Source organism: Anas platyrhynchos, chromosome 3, assembly GCF_047663525.1.
Source record: "Anas platyrhynchos isolate ZD024472 breed Pekin duck chromosome 3, IASCAAS_PekinDuck_T2T, whole genome shotgun sequence".
In the NCBI taxonomy this organism is placed as follows: Eukaryota; Metazoa; Chordata; class Aves; order Anseriformes; family Anatidae; genus Anas; species Anas platyrhynchos.
Window position 1 is genome coordinate 13,847,006 of NC_092589.1, and position 22,411 is coordinate 13,869,416.

General features: G+C 48.3%; 1 protein-coding gene across 9 annotated transcripts in view; it reads right to left on the reverse strand.

The window, feature by feature from the left end:
* EHBP1 (EH domain binding protein 1) overlaps window positions 1-22,411 on the reverse strand; it is a 206,090-nt gene that overhangs the window by 178,027 nt on the left and 5,652 nt on the right. For 6 of the 9 annotated variants that reach the window (XM_038176016.2, XM_038176019.2, XM_038176022.2 and 3 more), the window contains exon 3: window positions 1,251-1,308. In XM_038176016.2, the coding sequence (XP_038031944.1) occupies window positions 1,251-1,308 (58 nt within the window). Of the gene's footprint in view, window positions 1-1,250; window positions 1,309-1,777; window positions 1,900-3,744; window positions 3,786-22,411 lie in introns of those variants that run through there. The other 3 variants (XM_072035328.1, XM_072035326.1, XM_038176017.2) reach the window with 2 other exon arrangements.

A 22,411-nucleotide genomic window follows, 5' to 3' on the forward strand; every position in this document is an offset into this window, starting at 1 on the left:
GAGGAAACCAGAGCACCCTCACAAACCCACCCAGGGGCTAGGACACTTCCTTCCTCCAGCTCTTTCCAGCTTCCCCACGGCTCACCTGGCAACTTCTGGACAGAAGGGGCCAGCCCTACACCGGAGGACGTGAGCTGACAGAAGAAATCCTCCAATGTGAGCAGCATTCACAAAGCTTTGCTGGCCTGCTGTGTGTGGGAAACATCCTCCCCACCTCCCCAGGCACCAGGACAACTGACCGCCACCACTACCAGCAGACTGTACCCTAATTAGTCAGTAATTTAATGCCACGCAAGACACGGCCATATTAGACACCGCAGACATTTAGAAATCTCTGCCATTTGTTCCAATCTCAGTGCAGATGTAGGACGTGTGTTTTTTAGCTTCGTTTTCTATGGAAACAGAACCACACGAGCAGACCATCCGTCTCGCCGTCCCCTTCTCAGACCCAAAGGAGGCTCCAGACAGGATAACTGCATCTCGCTACCGCAGCGCTCAAAGCCAGCAGTCTAGACAAAAACTGAGTGCCTCTTAACAGAGACAGCAGTCCTGTAAGGCTCACAGATTCATCGCTGCGGGAAGAAAAGTACAGGGAAGCTCAAAGGAAAGAGGGCTACTCTGCTTGTAGACTGTTGCACACAAGAAACCCAACCCCATGCAAAAGCAGCTTTATGAAGGTCCAAATATTGGGCAGACTTCACTTGAACTTGCCTTCCTTCAGGCTACCCGGTCATTAGCTACAAGACACAAACTCACAGGCTTCCTCACGGTGTTTGGAGGAATAAAACATCAAAATTTAATTCTAAGGTAAACAGCAGGGCTGGAGGAGCCTGCTTGTATTCTTTTCAGTTTGTAGTGTTCTCTAGTTGTAAAATAGTCTCTTATTCACACTTGATCTATTGCATGGGTGGCAGATTCTTCACTACATATATTGCCTTCAAGACACTTCTAGTAAGGAAGCATTCTCCTTCCTAATTTTGCCTAGGAATTAGCAACTGATATTGAACTGATGACACACTTACACTAAACAGATAACCGAAGCAGAAATCAGACTTAAGTGTTTCCATAAATTAGCGTTGACATCAACAGCAGCTTATTTTCAGCTTTACAGCTAAACTCAGTTAAAAGGAAAAGAGAAAATTAAAATATTTCTCATTTCTCCTGCTGCACCCCACACTCAAGAGACCAATCCCTCCAAGAGCTGAGACTGCTTGTCACCAGAGCTGGGACTTAATGAGCAATTAACTAACCTTAGAGGATTTTCTTCGGCTTCTTCTTGTCCAAACCACCACGAGTTTATCTGGCTGCCTGTTGAAAAAAGGAAGAAACAGATTCATTTACAACAAAATCAATATGAAAACAGTTTATATTAAAACTCTTGCTAGACAGACATAATGACATCATTAGAGGATACGTTATCTCTTAAAAATAGCTTATCTAAAAGTACTCTTGGAAGCAGTCATTTAGCAGGAAAAATAAGGCTGTATTTATAGAAAAAGGCTGTCCTTCATTCAGCACACTAATATCCTCCTTCTCCTCTCCTTGCCTGCAGGCATCTCCCCGCAGGGTAGCGAACAGGATTCAGCCCACACTTCACTTCTGTAAATCCAGCCTCTTTAAAGACACCTTTGAAACAATCCAGCACCAAAATAAACATCAATGCAAACTCCGGCTTGAATTTCTAAGCAGGCAGATTGAAAAGACTCTGCTAAGGAGCAATGCAAACAGGTGATTGCACTTTTTCATGCCCAGAGGACTACTTTCCCTACTTAAATACCTCAAAAAATCAAGAGAATGAAGCACTGCATCCCTCCAACATCTCCCTGGATGACCGCAGACAGATAAATCAGAGCTTCCTCGACTCCTACTCCAAAGGCGAAGCATGCTGAAATATAACGTGGCTCTCCAAGCAGTTGTTTATCTGGCATTTGTAAGGAATGTGGATGGAAACTCAATACAGTATAAATTCTTTTCTCTTGAAACTTCTGAAGATTTATGTCTTGGCGAATACAGCCCTATCAGTTCTAGGGTTGTTCTGGGTAATTTTTGACAAGGACTTAAGGTTTTTTTGACCCCAAGATCCACTTCCCATCCTGTGACCACGCTTCTGGTCCCACTTCCAAACCCACGACCCCTGTTCCGGAGCCTCCCGACCCCCCGTTCCGCGTTGTTTCCTGGCGGATGACACAACTTCCATCAGCAAGCCCAGTGCTGCCAAGGACTGTGAGCAGAGCTCACATCTCCGCTGAAACATGCCAAAGCTGCAACGAAATCACTACTGTCATTTTTGAGATGCAGCTGTAAAAATCCCTGCCTTTCCACAGCCAAGAGCAAAGTCTGTTACCTGCTAGAAAATTATGGTGTGGGGGGGAGAACGTAGGGTGCAGAGAAGTGAAAATATTACATGCTCGAAGCATTTGTGAGAAGATGCATCCCAATAAAATCCACGCAAGCCCTCGGAATCGCAGGGAGATCACAGCTACTTCATAGCCAGCTCTTCTATGCTGAAAAGCCAATGGGTTTACCAGGCTGAGAGCTCATCCAGGTGCTGCTGAAGAGCTGGCGACCACAGGCAGGCTGCAATAAAACTAAGAGATCACCTACAATTTACATCCAAATCCCCCCCCCGAACTGCAGGTATCCTGGGGAACAACCACAGGTAAAGGAGAGTTGCTGTGCAGGGCGTAAGGACAGTGGCTTCTGTTGGCTGTTGTGTATTTGCACCTTCCTCTGTTAACATTTCTCTTTATTTCCCGTTTGGGAGAAAAGGAAAGAACCTGCCCCGTTTTAAATCCTGTCAGCTCAGTCTTAGGGCTTGTTCAGGAAGCCTGAAGCGTTTGTTGGCTCTGCTTGGGGCTTCCCTTATAAAGCCCCACTTGGTAAATGAGGACAACCTGTTACACTTGGGCAGGTTCTCACTACCTCATACCCTCCGTCAGCTCTGGGGGAGCTGTGCCTGTGCCACCAGAAAAAGCAACGTCCCCAAGTGACCTCCCTAAAGCAAGGCAACCCAAACCTCCAGCCCGCGACAAACAACTTTTCCTGGACTTGTTTCACTTCACACTTGAAAGCTGACTTACGCCCATTGCAGAAATCTGCTTGGGAAGCAAGTTGAGTTTAACCTCAACTCACTCCATCCTCAGCTTGCCTCTGAGCACAGACTAATGCCAAAGCAAGAGGAGGGATGGAAAACAAGAAGTTCCATTTCTGCAGTGCCAGTGGCTGCCGCAATGACTCCCTTTCCAAGTATGGGACCACGTCCCAGGCATCCCACAGCAACAACCTGGGCAGGAAGAGGCAGGACAGCGCTGGCCAGGGCCCAGAGGAAGAGCACTTTGGTCCAAAAAACCAAAGGTGAAGGCCTGGTGACAGCAGAGGCACTGCAATCCCCTCCAGGCACCGTTTTCATTTCGCCCTGTGCACCGTGGCATCACAAGGGATTTTTCTGCTGATGGTCCCAGATCCCCTCCCGTGCTGGACGTGCCACAGAAGTGAAGGGCGCAGGCAGCTCCTGGCGTGCTACCAGCAGGAGGGCTACCTGAGAGAAGTGGAGAAGTGAAAGAATCTGCAGATGCACCACTGCTATTCTGAAAAATTTAAATAGCAAAGCATTTGTTGAGCACAGACAAGCCCCAGTGCAGGAAGCCTACAGAATCTGGACATAAAACAATCAGCCGTGGGCAGCAGAAGGTGGGCAGTCCTCTCCTGTGATACCTGCACACGTGTCCCAGGCTGCCAACCAACCTTGCATTGAATTTTAATTCTTTCATTTCTCTTTAAAGCACGGCATCGCTCTGCTTTCCACAGCCTGCCGGGGACAGCTGGTGCTTCTGCACAGCTCCCGAGTGGGAGCGGTGTCACGTACACACAGTTGCCACCACCAAGACTGGATTTACTTCCCCATCTTCAAGAATCCCCTCTGCCAGGAACACAAAAAAAAAAAAAGAAACCACTAACGTGAAAAAAACAATGAGACTCAGCTCAGATGGAGAAGGAGCCCTGCTGATAGGAGAGCACCGGCAGCACCCGCTCGCTCCCCGAGGCACTCTCTGCAGTCGCTTTATTTTGTTAAGCACTGAGCACACAGCGCTCCTTCAACCGCGAGGGTTTGAGAAAGCCAGAGGCAGAGGTACTGTGCCAAAATAAAACGAGAAAGGTAAGCACAAGATGGAGAGCGAAAATTTGGCCAAACGCAACGGGGAGAGGAGGGAAGAGAAGATCCCACGGGCTGAGCTTCCCTGCTCAGTGCGCCACGCGCTCAACTGAGCCAAAACACCAACAGCAGTTTTCCTAAGGCGTTTGCTTCAAGAAAGTCACAAATGCAGCCATTTAAAAATACCTCATTGGACAGTTTTACAAGAGAGGCCACAGAAAACCATCTCTTCTGCAACCTGCTCGCTGCTCTTCCATGTCAATGCGCTTCTAGAAGGGAAAGCCCAGCTCACATTTTAGGTTGGAGGTGAGGAGCGTGCCGCAATGCTAGGAAGCGCCCAAGCCGCGTAATTCAGTGCGCTCATTCCAAACATTTCAATAATATTTCATTCTTCAGCCTTCTCTCCTCCTGCACATCACAAACCTGGGCTGCTCGTTAATCCACAGCATAAGCAAATCAGGTCCCCTCTGAAGGGGAACTTCTGAAGGGCTCCCCTCTGAAGGGCTGAACATCGGATTCGGTTGTGTTTTTTTTCATGAAGTGTGCTTTGCAAACTCAGAAATTGTTCCAAATACAGCATGTGCTGCGTTGCAAACTGAACAAACACCACCGGGCAGCTATAAAGCGTCAAATTAATTTCCTGTGCTGCACAAGAACATTTCACATCCCTCCAAGCCACCAGCTTGCTCAGCACCAGCTGGGTCGGAGTGCTCGAGGTAAGGAAATACACACTGCTCCCCCTACAAAGACAGGGCTGGGGCAAGAAGGGGGCAAGAAGGGAGGTTTTGCTGAACCGCTGCATCTCCAGGTTCAATAATTCCTTCAATCCGTACAATTCAACCAACCTTTCAGGGGGATCTGGCCTCGCTGGGGGCAGCCCCTGGGAGCTGAAGGAAGGTGCCTGGAGAGGAGCATCTACTCGTGTGTGTGTGGTTCGCAAGAGGAAACCAACTCCTGAGAAAAAGGAAGTTTATGGTAGCGCTCATTGTATTATTTACAAGTGGTAAGCAAAAGTCACTCAGCAAACCAGTGGGGAAGATAGGGATGGCAGAGCCTGCGGTTCAGGAAAGCTTTGTCATTGCCCCGCAAAGCTGATAATAGGTGAATAAAAACACAGATTAACAAGACATCTATCATTGAAAAGCACGCCTGCTTTTTCTGTCAGACAGACGTTATGGTTCTGGTACTTTCAGTTCTCCTATTAAAACAACTGAGTTAGGGGAAAAAAAAAAAAGAAGAAATACTGGAACCAGAGCTCCTCACATCCACAATTATTTAATAAAGCAGTAAAAACACTCCACAGACTGGAAAAAACTGCATCATCTGCTCATCACCTTACATGCCACAAAATTTACTGATTGAAAGGGAGGTTGTGCAAGAGGCGAGGTCTTCTGGGGTTTGGTTTGCTGATTCCAGGAAATATTTGGCATGGTATTTTGATTACAGAACTCTCCAAATATCATTTGGGAGAGAAGGACATAAAAGGTATCGGTCTCCTGCTAGCTCTTGTTTTGTAAATCTCTGAGCAGAAACAGATAACGTGAGCCAGGAAAGATACACCCTGCTCCACCAAACCCACCGGCTGCAAGCAGAAACCCACTTCACATTTAGCAGCTGTTGCTGGAAAGCATCACAAATGCCCCGAACTTGAATTAAGGCCACTGAAGCCAACAACAAGACCAAATACGAACAGCCCCTTGGTTAAAGGGCAGCAGACATGCAAGGATTTGTTCGTAACGAGGGCTGGTTACGTTTAACAACATCCATCCTTACGTGCCTGTGATGCAGGAGGTACCTTTTGGGGATGTACAGACAGACATGCAGGCTACGTACTTGTTTTGGCATCTAATTGCCTATGTTGAGCTTAGCTTTTTGGGGGGAGCTAGTTTTCTCTTACCGTGTTTGATTAGAACTGCATTAATTACGACAGACTGCGAGATTACTCCTGTGAAGCAAGCATAAAGGAGTATAATTAACAAGAGAAGCAGCAGCGTTGGCACAATAGCACGCAGATGCACCTATTGAAGGATAAAAATAATTACTTGAGGACTGAAGTCAAAGTACTACCGATAAGACTTTTTTTTTTTTCTAAACCTTTCATCCCCTCTGCATTGTGCACACCAGCATGACGTGGGAGGTGTTCGTTAGGAAGCAAGCCTCCCTCCCCAGCAGCACAGAGCTTGCTACCTGACTGCTGGAATGCCATCAGGGCTCTTCAGCGGCCTCTTGAAAATACACACCATCGGTTCTGCACCACCAGTAATTCAGGATGAATACTATTTTCTCCTCCTTTTACAAATTTTACCAGTAATTACTTTGGAAAGCTGTCTTTGCATAGTCTGCTGCATTGGGTCTTGGGCTGTGTGTTACCATTAGCCATGGAACTAACCAAGCAACCACCTCCTTGCGCTGAGCTTCTTCCTTCAGCATTTCCTCTTGGTGGCTATCAATGAAATTCCACAGCTGCTACAACGCCGGCACGGCCAGGTGAGTCACCAGCAGGGCTTTAAAGAGACCTCGAGAGGATGTCACACATTGCTGCCTTGGCCAAATTAGCCCTCTCGCTGAGCGAAGGCACAGCACAGCGCTGACTGCACGCCAGGAACAGTAAGAAGAAAACGCCGCGCAGGTAAAGCCCACTGAAGGTACTTTCAAGGTGAAGCTCTGCCTCTCAGGCCTGAGTTTGGGGTTTTCTCTGCCACTCCCCCTTCCCTTCCATCACAGATGCTGCCAGCCACTATTCAAACCACTCCGCATCGCTCAGCCTGACCGAACGAGATGCCAAAAGTTGAGCCAGGACGGGTGACGTGGCCACTTGTGCACCCCTGGGTGTTCCCACGTCAGGCTGTACCTGCACCACAGCGGCCACCTCCCAGCCTCGTTTCTCTCTGACTAGGCACCAAGCCTCTAGCAGACAGCACAGCTTGCTCTTCCCTCGCTGCCACCATCTGAAAATCTTCAGGAAGCTAGGAAATTTCAAAAAAGCAATCATAAGAATGGGAAACATGAGAATGAGACAAACAAAACTTCTTTGTCTCAAAATTACATTTTGCTTGTCCTAAGGAGCTCTAGTTTGGCTCTGCTTGGTTTGAAAACCTAAAAGGGATGAAGCGAGACACTGTGATTATTTCACGAGTGCTGTCAGACCTACTGAGCCTGCACAGCATCTGTTTGTGAGGCTGGGCATGGAATGTGTAGTATGTGCCGCTGATGGCTTGGTTTTCTTAAACCAAATACAAATGAAGTTTGCAGAATGAGCGGGATTAAACAAAGCCTCAGTTCATCCATTATTCAGAGCAAGAGACAAGGACAGATTCAGCTTCATTTTTCAAGGAGTTATCGCAGCGAAGAGTCTTGAGCAAAACAAACTCCAGAGGATTTGGTAGCAAAACCTGTTCTTAAAGCTTTTTTTCAGTGGAGAAAGACACTGCAGAAGACAAAACTGACCCTAGCGCCTCGACCAGCCCCTGGATTTTGTCACATCCATCTGCCCTCCACATAGAGCACTCTGTTGTGTGATCCAATTCAGCCTCATTCGTCCCAAGGCAGAGCTAAGGGTACTGCACCAGCAGGACCCAGTGGATCTCTATAATCGCAGACACTTGCACCAGGCAGACATTTAGGCCAGCACTGCTTGGTCTGCACGTTCACACCGCGCATCCTACCACAGCAGAGCCTAGGAACGCTTCCCACTGCTCTGCACCAAACAAAAACAGAAAGCAAGAGCTGTTTAAGCCCACCTGCAAAACCAGCCTCCCCAGGCAGGCCAAGCTGGAGCACTTCAGCACCACAACGCCCAGGCCAAGCTGCCGGAGCAGCCAGCTGTGGCTCAGGATATCAGGGCCACTCGGGCACACCTTCAGTCCCCAAAACAGCCCGGTGCTTTACAGTGGAAAGCTCCCAGGAGGCTACCAGGGATCAGATCTCTCTCAGAGCCCTGATTTTCCTCTTTTATGTTCCTTTTCAGAATATGCAGCCCTCTCCGTTGCAATGAGGGATCAGCAGTTTTTAAAAAGCTTTCAGTTTGCAGCGGGTGCGTTGCCCGACGAGTCCTCCTGCTCCTGACCTGCCGTGAACTCCCTGCTCTGCTCCTCTTCCCGCAGAGCTGGGGCCGGCAGCTGCCAAGTGAACAAACACACGCCTGTTACAAGTCAAACTCATTTTCACCTTGCCCATAACAGCAGGCTCAGAAGCTGGTTTGACAGGGCAAAGCGCTCGCTCATCTGTCTGCAACGAAACCCCAGTGCCACATGCAGCCCTTAATGCAGCCTCGCCACCCCACGCCTCGTTACGTAGACACTAATGATCAGCGGGATCTGCCTCGCCCCTCATCAGCATCCCTGCTCGTGGTGTAAAATAATAAAATTGTGATCAGTAACAGCAACCAAGGCAACACAGTTTTAGAAAACTTCAACAAATAAACCAGGAATTTGGAACCCAAATTCCAGCTTTGCTCCTCATTCACCACGCTGCCTTTGGGAGTTTTTCAGACAGGCACCAAGTGGTGGTGTCTAAATTACTACGTTTTAGCCATTCTGATTTTGAAACGTCACAGACACAAAATGCTAGGTGTATTTATCATAAAAAGTACAAAAAGCACAACCACAATAGAACAGTTTAATGCACGCTGCCTGAAATGTAGCTTCAGCCCAACGAAAGCAGATGTCCGGGTGAAACAATGCACTTCTGGACTAAAAACATGCACGAGGCTTCTTGGTACAGCACTGACAATGTTAATCAGGCCCCATTACAAAACAGATCCTGTTCCATTTTTCCTTATTTATTTTTTGGAAGTAGTATTCAAACAGAAAGCTCGTCTGTCTTTCAATCTGGAAACAGAAGAGGGAAAAATACGCATTTCTGCAACTGCTGCAGAGCAAAAGGAAGGTGAGGACATGTCACCAAAACCACAGTGTGAGGAAACTGATCTGTAACACACACAGTAGGATTTTCTACCTCTAATTCATCTAAAACAGTTTTGAGAGAGATTCTTCACAGCCTACTGGGCACAATTAAAGCAAGGAAGGACCGCAGGGCACGATGCGCCGCTCCAACGTGCTGGGACCATGACAGAGGTGCCCGAAGCAATGAGACACTGAAGCCTCCGTCCTCCTCTTCTCTTTTAGGGTGGACTCACCCTGAAGATTATAGTTCTGCATGTGCAGGAGCAGGTGCATCTTTTGAAGCTCCCTTCTAACCCAACCCCGCCAGGGTTTTCTTGTTTGCTTTGCTTTTTAAGGCTGTGTTTTGGCTACACTAAGCACACTGAAGCTGCAGAGAGACTGTGAACACCCTACAAGTTTCTGTGAAGGGAGCAAGCGAGGAACAGCACCAGCTGGGGCTTTGTCTAGAAGAAAGAGCTCACATCACCTGCGTCAGGGTCAAGAGCAAACTCTTGATGTCCACTCCAAAGAAAGCTGTGTCCTAGCACTGGGTAGCGCAGCACTGGCACGGAGCAGGCCAAGAGGCAGACCTGTGGTGTGCAGGGTGATGAATTCTCTGCGATACAAACTCACCCTTAGCTTCCTGAGCCATGACTTGACCGAGTCCTACACTAATCCTTAATTTATTCAGAGATGTGCACCCTCCTGGTCCACGCACATTAAGTTCTCCAATTAGAGGTTTCTCTTCTGTCATCCTGCTTTTGCAAATTAATATCACAAAGAAAAAAAGGCAGGGAATGAAAACGCAGCATGCTGCTAGCTGCTTCCCTTATCTCTGCCTGGGGGATCAGATTTTGCAAATATTGTCAGTTCTCAACCACAGCCGTAACAGATACGGTGACATGAAGCAGGAACCCGCTTCCAGGGAAGCTCCTGGCAAGCTCCTCCCACAGCACTGATGCTGGCATCACCTTGATGAAGTGATCCTACGACTACGAGCCAGCTGCTTTCAGCAAAGCACCTAGATTTGGGGAAGAACTCCTCTTCTCTTTTCCTCCTCAGTAGCTGGGGCATCAGCGGAGGCAAATCCATCGTCCTGCCGTGCCCAGAGATGAAAAACCAGAGGATAAAAGCACTGCAGCAGCTCAGCTGAAGACTTCAGAATCAGCCACAGCTTCGAAACACCGCGGAGAAGCACAGAACCTTGCATTTACACCCAGGTCCCAAACCAAGCCACACGCCTGTGCGCCACGCACAACTGAAAGGCCCAAAAGCCTCCACAAACCTCGTGTGCTCCACGCTTCGTGAGACTGTCAACAGGCCAAAAAAAGAATACGCAAAGGTGATAGAATTTACAGCAGCAAATTACGCATGGATAGCAATCAAAATTAAAGCCACGATTCTGCTGCATGTCAGAAAAAGCATCGATTGCCAGAGTTACAAAGTGTTCACGTCTGGTTTCAAAGGTTGTAGGCTATTAGAAACTGCCACCACGTTGTCCATGAGACACCCCAGGTGATGTCAGTGGCCTTTGAGACCTGCTCCGAGATGGAGGCACAGCCAAGGGAAGGGAAAAAATGCGTTGGTTAAGTGTTTACAGCTAAGTAACTCTTGTAAAGAGTGCAAATTCGGAACAACTCCTCCTCTTCCTGCTCAATCTGTTTAATTAAGTTGTCGCATGGCTTCCAAGCTGCCTCCTGGAACACAAGTTAACACTTCTCATTACACAAGTCAGCCTCAAAAGCAACACCGCTTCTATTTTTACACCACCAGTTTCTTCATCTACAATTGTACATCCACCGAAGTCTACGAATTGAGATCATTTTTAGGAACTTAAACGGACTGAGCCTTTTAATTAATGCCCTCGCAGTCCCACCCCTGGCTCACATCCAGCAGCAGGGACTGGCGATGAAAAATAGCGCCTTAACCCATGGATACTTGAGAGACTGAGCAAGTCCTGCCAACGCTACAGCTGGATATGGTAAACAAAACTAAAAGGGAAAAAAAACAAAACCCTAACTCAAAGATCTATTTTGGGAAAACAAACAAAACAAGAAAAAAAAACACCACTACCACAAATCTTACAGCTTTGACAAAGTGAATTGTATTTCGAAAATACCAAAATTCCTCATTTGTGGATACAATTGCTGAAACCTATGCTATTTCAAGGTCAAAACCAAACAAAACCCAAATATACCAACAACTAAGGATCTTAAAGAGATTTTCCAAATCGCTGCTGTTCGTAAGATGCCCAAGAGCAACCTGAAAAAGACCGTAACTAATTCTTTCAGGATCAGCTAAGCTGGAAATGAGCAGCACATTTAGTATGAATGCTTCAGAGCATGGCTTTCGATTTATAGAGGAAAGGAAAACAAAAAGCAAGCTGAACCTGCAGCACAGCTGAACCTATGCTGATGTGGAACGGGAATACACACAAATATTTCACATCTTTCAGCCTGCCTTTTTTTTTTTTAATTAATCTTCATGTATTGTATTTCCTCTTACAACCTGATGTAGCTTTCGCTGTAATCAGGAGCTTCCCCAAGCCCTCCAAAGGGCAGGGAAGCCCTGCAGCCAAGCCGTCCTCGCGAAGCAGCCAGGAGCACAGCCCTTCACACTTGGTTTTGTAGCACGGTGACCCACGCAGCCTCTTCCTTGGAAGGCAGACAGCTGGCAACCACTATTCAATCAGAGGACGTTCCTCAAGACACCAGGAGTCCTTTGCATCTTCAGTGTTTCTGGATATAAGCTGCTGAAAACAAGCACAGCCCTTTCCTTGCCTGCATTCCTGATGATACCTGATGAAGAGGCAGAGACACCGCCAGCATCGGCTGTTTCCAAGTCCCAAGTCCCTCTGTTGCCCATCTCACACACTCTTCCTCATCCCATGCCATTCTGGTGGGCACTAGAGGTACCAACGACACCCCAAATCCATACCCTCCTCACCCCGCAGCACGAGGCCCCGTTTTGTTTTAGCCTGATGGCTGCTTTAGTCCGCTGGTGGATCTTGTAAAGTAACATCTGCAGCCACAGAAGAGACTCCTGGATGCCGTCCAGCTTTTTTATTAAGTGGATTTGATGTCTTGCAGGCTGGATTCCAGTCTTGTACCATTAAATGAGGCAAACGGATAAGGAGACAGAGCCCCTCTATCCCATAGAGCACACAGCTTAAGAGATTAAATAATTTTGTCTCACCCTAGATTTCAATTTTATTCTAATTTAAATTTTTTTTTTATCTGTAAACACAACTGTGTCTGGTGTGAAGAGCGGTTCTCCTTGGAAGCAGAAACGTGAACAGAAAGGGAAGCTGGGTCGGTTCCTGGAGCAAAGCACACATCTCATCTCACGGAGCGCTGCGGGGCGTCCCTTCCAAGCGAAGGGCAAGGTCTCCAGCCCTGCTGCAGCACCCGCTTGTGCCCAGCAAGGAACATCACCCTGCCAAAGAGGCAAAAGCCTCCTCCCAGATCACACACTGCAAGATCTGGCGCTGCAGGTGGATAAACAGAAAGAAAAAAATGACACTTTCAAGCTTTTAGAAAGGTAACACGGTAATGAATTGAAGCTAAGTTAAATTATTAAATCTCAAAGCAGAGTTTGGATACACACGTCTAACTAGAGCAAAGAAGCCTAATGAATAAAGGCCCACTCTACAAACTAACCATCAAGGGAACAGGACCCGATCTCAGCAGCACGCAGAGCTCTGGGTGGGAAAGGCAGCTATGTGCAGAGTCATCAACACCGACACGGCCAAGTGTGGGCACGCAAAGTCCCAGGGTCCTGCAAAAAATGAGATTTTCCACATATTTCAGCATACTCGACACAAAACACACTTTTCATCTTCAAAACAAGCGAGGCTTAACAGCTGAAGGCTGCAAGGTTTTAACACAGCAGGATCTGGAGTGCTCAGATCCTCGCTGTGCCAGCGCTGGGCCCGTGGGGCGCGTCCCCACCATGTCACACGAGAGCTTGGAAGGCCAGGCAGGCCAGCGGAGCAGCACTTGGGGAAAGCAAAATCACCGTACCCATGGCAAGGAGCTCCTCTCCTGAACGACAGCACCCACATGAGAGCGCAACAGAGAGCTTTATTTATGCACTTGTGCTCTAAGCCAGCTCTCCTTAGCTCACCCGGTGTGTGAGCACAGACAAGACCTTGCTCAAAACACTTATCTCAGCTTGATCTGTTCATTTAACCTCCTCCTTTGGGCTTTCTTCTCACTGTGCTGTCCAGCAGAGGATCTGCAGCTCCTGGGACACAACCTAGTGGACTCAAGGCTTTAATTCCTGTTAAAACCGTAGCAGGAGAAGGTCAGGACTCTCTCTGCAAAGTGCAGGGCTGCCCACACCGAACACGAGGCACATCTACTCACACAACAGCTCCTAGAAGCGTTTTGCCCCCCGACACCCAGCCTCCGAGCCACGAGACCTTTCTGTAAACACATGCAGCAAACTCAGAGCACCCTAGTGATGCACACAGCCTCTCCCTGGGACCACGAGGAGACCCACGCCAAGACAAGCAGGGCCACATGAGACCCTGAGGGGCTCAGAGGCTCTGCCACCCTGCAGGTGAAGCCTGTCCCTGAGTGGCAGCAGGGCAGAGGTGGCAGGGAACGGCTGGGACATCAACGTGCTCTCATGTCTCACTTGGGTTGAGAGCCCCTGGGATCTGAAGATGGATGCAGGCTGCCTCTTCTCCTCAGCCACGCTCTTCCTTCTCCTCTCACCTCTCCCAAGAAGAGGACGGGGACCACGCATGCACAGGGAGCTTCCAGCAGGAACACCAAAGGGGTGGGGGAAAGGGCTTGAGTGATACCACTGACAAAACATCCCTAAGGTGAAGATGCCACATGCCCAGCTTGACGGCGTAAACAACATCATTCGAAAGAGAAGAAGTGCCTACTTCTATTGTCTGGCTTTAAAGCATTTGGTTTCCATACCCTCGTCCTCAAGAATCAGCCAGGAACCAGAGCAGGAGCTACAAAAAGGCGCTGGGGGGCTCCTGGCTCGAGGGTCAGAGCCAAGAGTTAGCCTGGCTCCGACCAAGATCGAGTGGTCCCCGCCGTTTAGCCTCATCAATATTTCAAGTGTCTCACGTGCCACCTTACCTCCTCTTGCACTGCACGTCACGGGACAGATACGCTGGAGAAACAAGCAAGCAGAACAATAGCAGCAAACACCCTGCGCAGAACTGTTGGCATTTTTAAAGGGTAGGAAATAAAGCGTGACTTCATCCCCAAGAGCCACGTTCCCTCTCCCACCAGCGTTAGTTTTCGGGACTGATTTGGCGGATGGAACACGAAAGAGGAACCTGAAAAGCACCTGAAATACAAGCAGGAAATAAATCACAGGAGAAACGCTGCTGCAATGGAGGGGGGGAAGAAAAAAGGTGGATCTGTGATTCTAATCCAGCCCGCGGATGTCTGTATTGAAGTCCAGGAGCTTAGCAGCACATCCCAACAGCTCTGATTGTATCAGAGCAGCAATAAGCCTCTGTCCTGCTGGGGCTCTAACGGAGCTCCATCCTACCCACTTTAGTCCCAGAAGCCTCCGCAGAGCTTAGCAGGGTCTTGGCCTTCATTTAGCGCTCTGCTTTCTACATAAACGCCTCTATTTTAAAGCACTTGGGGTTGAATTGTCAGTCAGGCTGCCACCACTGCTTGCAAGGGGCTCTGACACACAGCTCAGGTCCCCTGAACTTCCCGCACCGAAGCCTCCCAAGGGCAAGGACACGCTTCAGGCATCCATCACTTCCTTCCCCTCCCCCTGGCACCCACCCATCACACACACACTTCTCATAATGCCAAATCACTCACAGAAAAATAAGCAGAAAGCAAACAAGAGCCCCCTCCCCACGGCCAAAAGCTTGCTGCAGGCATTGCGCCCCAAATTCTCCGCGCTCGCTAGTGGTTTCTGCCCAGCAAAGCACCTCTTCCCTTGCTTTACGCCAGTGCCACTGAAGGGAGAGCTGCTGCCTTCTGGCCTTTAAAGCAGACATAAATCCTCCTTATGAGTAATTGTGGACATAAAGCTGTAGGAAAGCTGACGGAAGATGATTTGTGCACCCAAATTAGGGCGTGATAGAAAAGATGGCTTGTCTATGGTTAGCAGGGAAGCTGAAAGAAAGCCTAGCATGGAGGCATGATTTTCTGACTCGTGTTGTTCAGATCGCTGTTTCAAACAAATCAAGAAGCAAAAAAGATTTCATTCCCAGCCCCTGCAGAAATCAAACCCTCCTACGTAGAAAAACCAGCACAGAATTCACCAAGTCTGCTCCGAACAAAGGAGGGTGCTGAACTGACCCAGCCAGAATTACTTCTGTGAGGAGCAAGAAGAATTTTTAACCACTACATTTAGTAACCAAAAACCTCGATAGCCTTGCAAGCTCTACTTCTTCCAACAAGACTACTGCACAGCTCCTGCCTGCGTGTGAATAGTGAGCAACTTCTCTCTGTGATGGGGAACTTGCCTTGGGACAGGAAAAGATTGAACTTCCCCAGCCACACACGTACAGAACCAGCTTCCCAGGCTCAACCAAAGAGATAAATCATGCTTTGATACAATAATTAGCTCAAAAAATATTAGCAAGTGTTACAATCCTCCTGGAACTGCGCATAAATGCATTAAATCCTAAGAGCACGTAAGTCCTTCTGTGTATGCTGCATTCTTCCCTTTTCACACCAACCACCTGCATACTGGCACGTGCCACCTACATGGCCAACAACCTGCACAGAGACCCCGTGAGGAAAACCCAGCACGGGGACAGCCGGAGGGTGCCTCGGTTTGAAGAGCCCGAGACGTGAATTTGAACCGAGCGGAATGACATTGAGAGGCACACACGATGCGGTTTTCTTTGCGAAGTTATAAATACTCCTATGAATAGAAAATGCAGTATGAGAGCTCCTTTCAAATGCATTCGGAGGTTTTGGGGTTTTGTTTATTGCTTTGATTTTGTTTTTAAACATCACAGGATGATTATAGCCAGGCTTTTTCTACCTGTGTCTTAACAGCAGAAATATTTAAGTTACATCATTTGTTTGCACTTCCCAGAGAAAGAATCCCTGGAACACTTCAAATTTCGCTTTCTTCTTTAACAGGATGATTGTTACTATCACTAGCGTTCAAAAAGAGGTGAAATCGTAATTAGCATTCATCAAGAGGAGCTGTAACCTCCCTTTTAAAACAGGCTCTGAAAGAACTGCGACTCTTACACATCAGGCAAGTGAAACATTGAGATGTGTTTGAGCAAAGCCTTGTTTTATTCATCTATGGGCCACTAGTGACATCCAAGCACACAGTACTGACTCCAGCTCCTGCCCTGTGATTTGCACAGCTATTTTTAGGATTCACACTTAAAAATTCAAGCGAAGATGGAGTTCTCCTCCCCGACACGAACAGAGGCTCAGCAACATCTTCGATAATCACGGCTTGCTCAGGACAATTTCTGGGACAAGAAAATTTCTCCAATTAGGGAAGCAACTCCGAGCTGGAGCAGTTGCTCGGGTACAACAGAAAATATAAAGCCACTTTCTATTGCTGCACGAGTGCTTCACCTGGCTGTGCAGCCATTTACATGAAAATGCCTCCAGATAAGGTACTTGTGTGCTGCTATCTCCTGTCTGAAGGAAGAATAGGTGCTGCGTGACATTGATTACAAAGGCACAGGAAAACAGGGGAGCTGCTGCATATAGATGAGCTCCGAGGATACTTGCGTGTATTGCCTCTTCAGCAAAATCCAGCCTGGAAGCTCCACAGGACCCAAAATTCCAGTTTTAAGGTGGAATGTCGTCAGGGTTGGCTGGGTCAGCACACTTCTGGGTAACAAAAAGCTGAAAGGAATTGTACCCGACAGGAGAATAAGGCCCTGGACCGGGCACTACGACAAGATATTTCACTGCTTCAGAACCACTTAACCTGCCAGCCAAACGGCGCATGGTTATAAGCAAAGTGTGACTGCAAACCCCACTAAACTCTGTGCCCAGCACAGCTGGGAGCCTCCTGGAGTACATAAGAATGGACAGGATTTGTCCCTTACACCCACTGCCACCCACTCCACTGTTTGTTGCCAGCACCCAGGCTCTCCCTCCTCTTAAAATTCAGCACCAAACACTGACTTCCTCCAGGCACGCCGCATCTTGAACCGTACAAATCACACAGGTGACAGACTTCTCTGTCCTGTGAGCAGCTTCCATAAATGCATTTCCCTGACCCTAATTTCTGCTTTGCTGAAAGGGCTGTGCCACACAAAAAGGAAGCTGAGACCCCAGCAGTAAAATACAAGCTAACCAAAGAGATGACGTTGGCAGAAATGCAAGAAGGCTCCACGGCTGTTCCCCGAAATAATTCTTTTTGCTTTGCATCGGAGTTGCTCGTATGTAGGTCACTGGTTTTGTATCGCCAAACACAACAGGATTTGCTCATACAGGCAGATCCAAAGACATTCAAAGAGGCCAAAAAGCCTGACATCGTGCTCCTTACCCCTCTGCTCGCCCAACAGCCCAGCTCACATCACAGCTCATCCTTCCCATCACTGAGCAACACTGCAACGAGCAAATACTCCACATAAAATGCAGCTGAGGGAACAAAACATGTAGAAGACCCATGACAAACCTCACCAAGCTTTCTCTGTGCCCACCTATTCCAAAGGAAAAGAGGGGCAAAAAAGCCCTTCTGCAAGGCTAACAAGGCAGCAGGCTCCAATAGGGCTCCATCAGCCATAAAAGATACCGACAGTTCTCACAGAAAGGTAGACAGAAGTTAAGGTAGACTGCAGTCTTCTTATAGTCAAGAGTAGCTCAAAATTTTTCCCCCACTTAAAATTTGTTGACTCAATTGCAAATCAAGCAAGCACCTTCGTAACAGCTGCTGCTAAAACAAGAAGTTTTCCATTTCCCCCCAGCAAGCGCTCTACTTCTCCAAAATTTATTTCAGGCAAATCCATTCTGCTTGCCCCAGGCAGCACGTTTTTCCAGGGGGCAAAGGACTTGATGCTTTGTACGAACCTCATCAGGGCCCTCCCCAGACAACAGGACTGAATCTACAGGCGAGCATTTCCCTATTCCTGCACCCTGTACCTGGCATCAGGGAAGCAGACAAGGCACAGCCACCTGCAGCACCTCACCCCAAGCTTTCTACCTTACCTTTTCTTTTGTTAGTTTACTGGAAAATTTTACAGCCAAGGACTAAGCAGGTTTCAAGCGCTAGATGCCCACACTTCTGGCATTATGCATGCTTGCACACCGTTGTCTCAGTTCTGTCAGAAACCCCCACAATTACATCAGCCACTACGGGAACTCTGGGGGTTAAAATTACTCTTGCTTATCTTGCAGTTCAGAAATGAAAAAAGAGACAAATCCCATTTACTGGAGGAAAAAAGGAACCCCATTGGAAAGAAAAATAATTCCTGTATGGTTTTAAGATGGTCTGTGCCTTGGTATTCTGAAAGGGTGTGCAGGCACTAGGGCTCAATGCAGACATTTAAAGGGAGGAAAGGAAGTGATTTCAGCAAGTAAATAAAAAATGAAAAGCAAAGCCTGCCCCCCAAAAGAACTCCTTTTTCTACATACACAAACCCCAATGAACGGGGATGAAAGCATCACCCCCACAGGTATCTAAAAGAAAGGCCCTTTTAGAAGGCATTAACGGTAAATGTTAATATCCTCGATGCGCCTCAGCTCAATTCTTTTGCTTTTTGTGGTATGAGAGGAAGTGGTGAAAACAGGGTCAGGACTTTCCCATTCTTAAGATTTTCTTACATGTCGGAGATAAAGGAATGCAAGGGGAAGTTTCATGAATATTCACTCGCTTAAGAGCAACTTATTGCAGGCGCTCTATCCAGTTCAGATCTGCATTTGAAGATAGGAGCAATTAAAAACCCTTGTTCTCCTGCAAGTTTTCTGCAGCTTAACAGCTCCCGTTCAGGTTACCTACAGGAAGAGACAAACCACTACATCAGTTTTCCACAAGACAGCAGGTACAAGCAGAAAAACCCCAGCTGAACAGGTAAGAACATCCACTCACCCACCCAGAAGCACGAGTCCAGAGCTGCAGTGATGGCAGGTGTTAGCAGCAGCTACCAGGGCTAAACCCTCTGCTAACAGACTGCAAACACCCCAGCAACAGGTTGGTGTAGAAACGCACGGGCTGCTGAGGTGGATCTTTGCTGGAAGAGGGAATGAAGCTGTTGTGACAGCTCTTTTCTCTTTTGTTTTAAATCCCCTCCTTATGCACTGCCATAAACAAAGGGATTTGGAGTTCACTTAACGAGCAGCCCCTGAAGGTAAAGGGAGATCACGGCGCACGCTGAGCGGTGATGAAAAACTGAGGTGATGTGGTGGGGTCTGCAAAGGCCACCAAGTGTTTTAAGTCAGCTGTCCCTGGAATGGGAAATTACCTTGCCCTTGTGATGTTTGGTCAGCACCAAAGCTGTTTTTCAAAGCATATGCCTTAGAAAAGGAAGAGCGAATCTGCCAACGTGCTGCTTTGATGCAGCAGCACACCCAAAACAAAGCCCACAGCATGGCTGCAGGACCGAGCGTGCACACGAAGCAAAACCCAAAGCCAGTTTACGCTAAAATGAATACACGGAGCCCAGAGATCACAGTTCGGCAGCTGCAGACAGGTCAGCAGCTGCGCAGCCTGGCCATGGCTTTGCAGCAATCCTCAAGAAAGTCTCCTTAAATAATAATGAAGTCAAACAGAAGTAAGAAGGGGCCCACAACAAGTCTCCACCACACGGAGAACCTCGGCAGGCTCACAAGGATCAGCTCTGAGCCTCTTCAGAGGCTCGCAGGCGGCTGGAAGCAATAGCTGAGAAGGGCTCGCACTCCTGAGTCACCCCAGAGGCTCGTGTGTCTGGAAGCCCTGCAGTGAACTCACGGCTGAGTTCCCCTGAGTTAGCCCAAGCTCTTTGAGATGCTCCTGCCCGCAGCTGTGGCTGGTCCCTGCCCTCTGGCAGGTTTTCCTTCCTTCCCCCTGCATCTGGGGAGCTGCACGCGCTGCCCTGCTCACCTTACAAGCCCAAAATGAGGCTGCTGGCAGCTCACAGTGGCACCGTGGGGCAGAGGAAGGCAGGGGAACACGCTCGCTAAGGGACGGTGACATCTGGGCTCCACTCCTGAACCCAGCAAGCCTCACGAGTCAGGGCCTGGAGCCCCAGCCACGGCAGTGCCATTTCTGCTAATTTCAGCTCACGCTTAACCCACAGCTCCCGAATCCCTGCAACACGTTTCCAGGTGCCAAAAGCCGCAGCCATCCTGTGCCCCGAGCGCCAAACCCCGCGGCTTCCCAGCTGAGAGGCGATGCGCTTCCACCAGCCGTGCGCAGCAGAAATACATTTTTCAAACAAAGACAACAGGAGGAAGAAAACAAGGGCCGCTTTATTTACCCTACCGCTGCGTGCATATCTTAAAAGCAAGGAACAAAAGTTCAGAGCTGAATAGTTCCTGTGTTTCAGAGTCCACTCCGGGACACGCAGGGCGGGCTGGGGAGTGTCCCATGGCGAGGCAGCGCCCACCCCACAAAGAAAAAGTAGAGAGAAGGGCAAGGGAAGCGGCACGCTCGGCACACAATCCCCTCGGAGTAAACTGGGGAAGCCTTCACAAGTAAATAAACACCCCCCTCCGTCCTCACAGAGCCACCCAAGCAGAGTGCTCTTGCTGGAGGAAGCTGAGGGGTTGGTTTTGTAAGAGTTTCCTCAGATTTAGCCAACCTTACCAGCCTCCTCCTCTCCTTATTCACACCAGGCTGTGAAAGGGGCTTCAGCTCTCTCCGAGCAATTAAAAACTAATTGAAGCAACAGACTGGCACTGCACAGCCCGACAGACAGAACTCGGCTCAGCTGAGGCCTCCACAATGTCATAATATTTCATTTTATTTAACCTCGTAACACCGAAAGAGCTGAAAAGAGCATTCACAGCGATCCAATCCTGAAAAAAAATACCTTTATTCCTGCTCGAGCCCGCCGGGTTCAAAGGAACAGTGCACGTACTTTACTGTACGCACGCAACAGCGCCGGCAGGAACAGCGCCAGGTTTTATTTACTTGCAAAGCTCTGCGAGGAAGTTGAGCACGCACAGCTTCTCTCTCCGAGAAATAAAGCTGTGCTACAACTCCAGGGCACTGTGTTTTATTTATTCGAGGAGACAGCCTCGTCCCTTTAAGTGGGTGAATGACAGGCCATGAGGATGGATTTGTCTACACGTGGCTATAACCCAATAACTTCTGCTTCTGACAATTATTTTTGTTACTGCTAGGATGGTAAACGAAGTCATGGAGCTGCTGGAAAGAATTCTGTCTCTCAAAGACAAGCACAACTCTGAGCAACTATTTATGATATACCCGAGTCTCCCTGCGTTACGGGATAAAACTTGGTCCAGCAATGAGGTCTTTTAGGGACTGGTCACAGGGTTTCCAATCCTCCCAAGGGGTTACTGCAAACAGAAAGTGGGTGTAAGCATGACAAGGAGAGATTGCACATACACCTGTACCCCTCCCATTGAAAACATCTCTGCTGCACAACACGCAGCCACCAGTTTAGATGAGAAACCCCGTGGCACAGACAGGATATAGAGGTGGCCAGGGAAGGCAGGGCACGAAAGCAGCTGGCGGGCAGGAGTCAGGAGCGAGAGACAACCCCCTGACAGAAGCCAGGCACAGAGCCCAAACGAGCAGATCTGACTTCTTGACGTGAAGGATTTTCTTTTGGGAGCAAGGAAGGGAGAGATGCAAGCTGGCAGAGAACTGCTTTTGCACATGGACAATAAGTGTTTTAATTGTCTGCAGGAAGAAAGGGACAAGATTGATCTCTGAGACAGCTGGCGGCGATTATTTGGAAAGAATAAGTTTGATACACAATTTAATCCCTCAAGAAGTCCTCAGACAAAACTGGAAATGAATGAATGAAGAAAAAGTAGTGAGATGTATTTACAGATGGGGATAATTTGGGATGGAATTGGAGATCTAAATGAAGTGTGTGAGGACAGTGTAATTTAATTGAACAGGAGGGAAAAAAGCCAAAAAAACAGGAGCAACTGCCTGCTGCCCTCTGTGCACGAGCTGTACTTGTTCTGGTACACCTACGTGGCTGTCACACAACTGAAAGTCTGATCAAAAAGTCAGTTCAAGCCCATGACAAAAATCCTGGGTCATGGGAAAAGCAACTCAGAAGTTCCTGAATTCACCTGCAGCTCGCTCTCTTTCTGGCACACATTTCAATGTGATTCACCTTAATAATTAAAAGCACTTAGGTGCTCACAGAATTCCCCCTTAATGGCTATGCAAAGCGAGGAAATAAACCAAGCAACCCGACAGCCTGACCCTGACCAGGCAGCCTGCAAGGATTTCCACCTCCAGCAGGCAACTGCAGGTCTTTCGGCAGCCT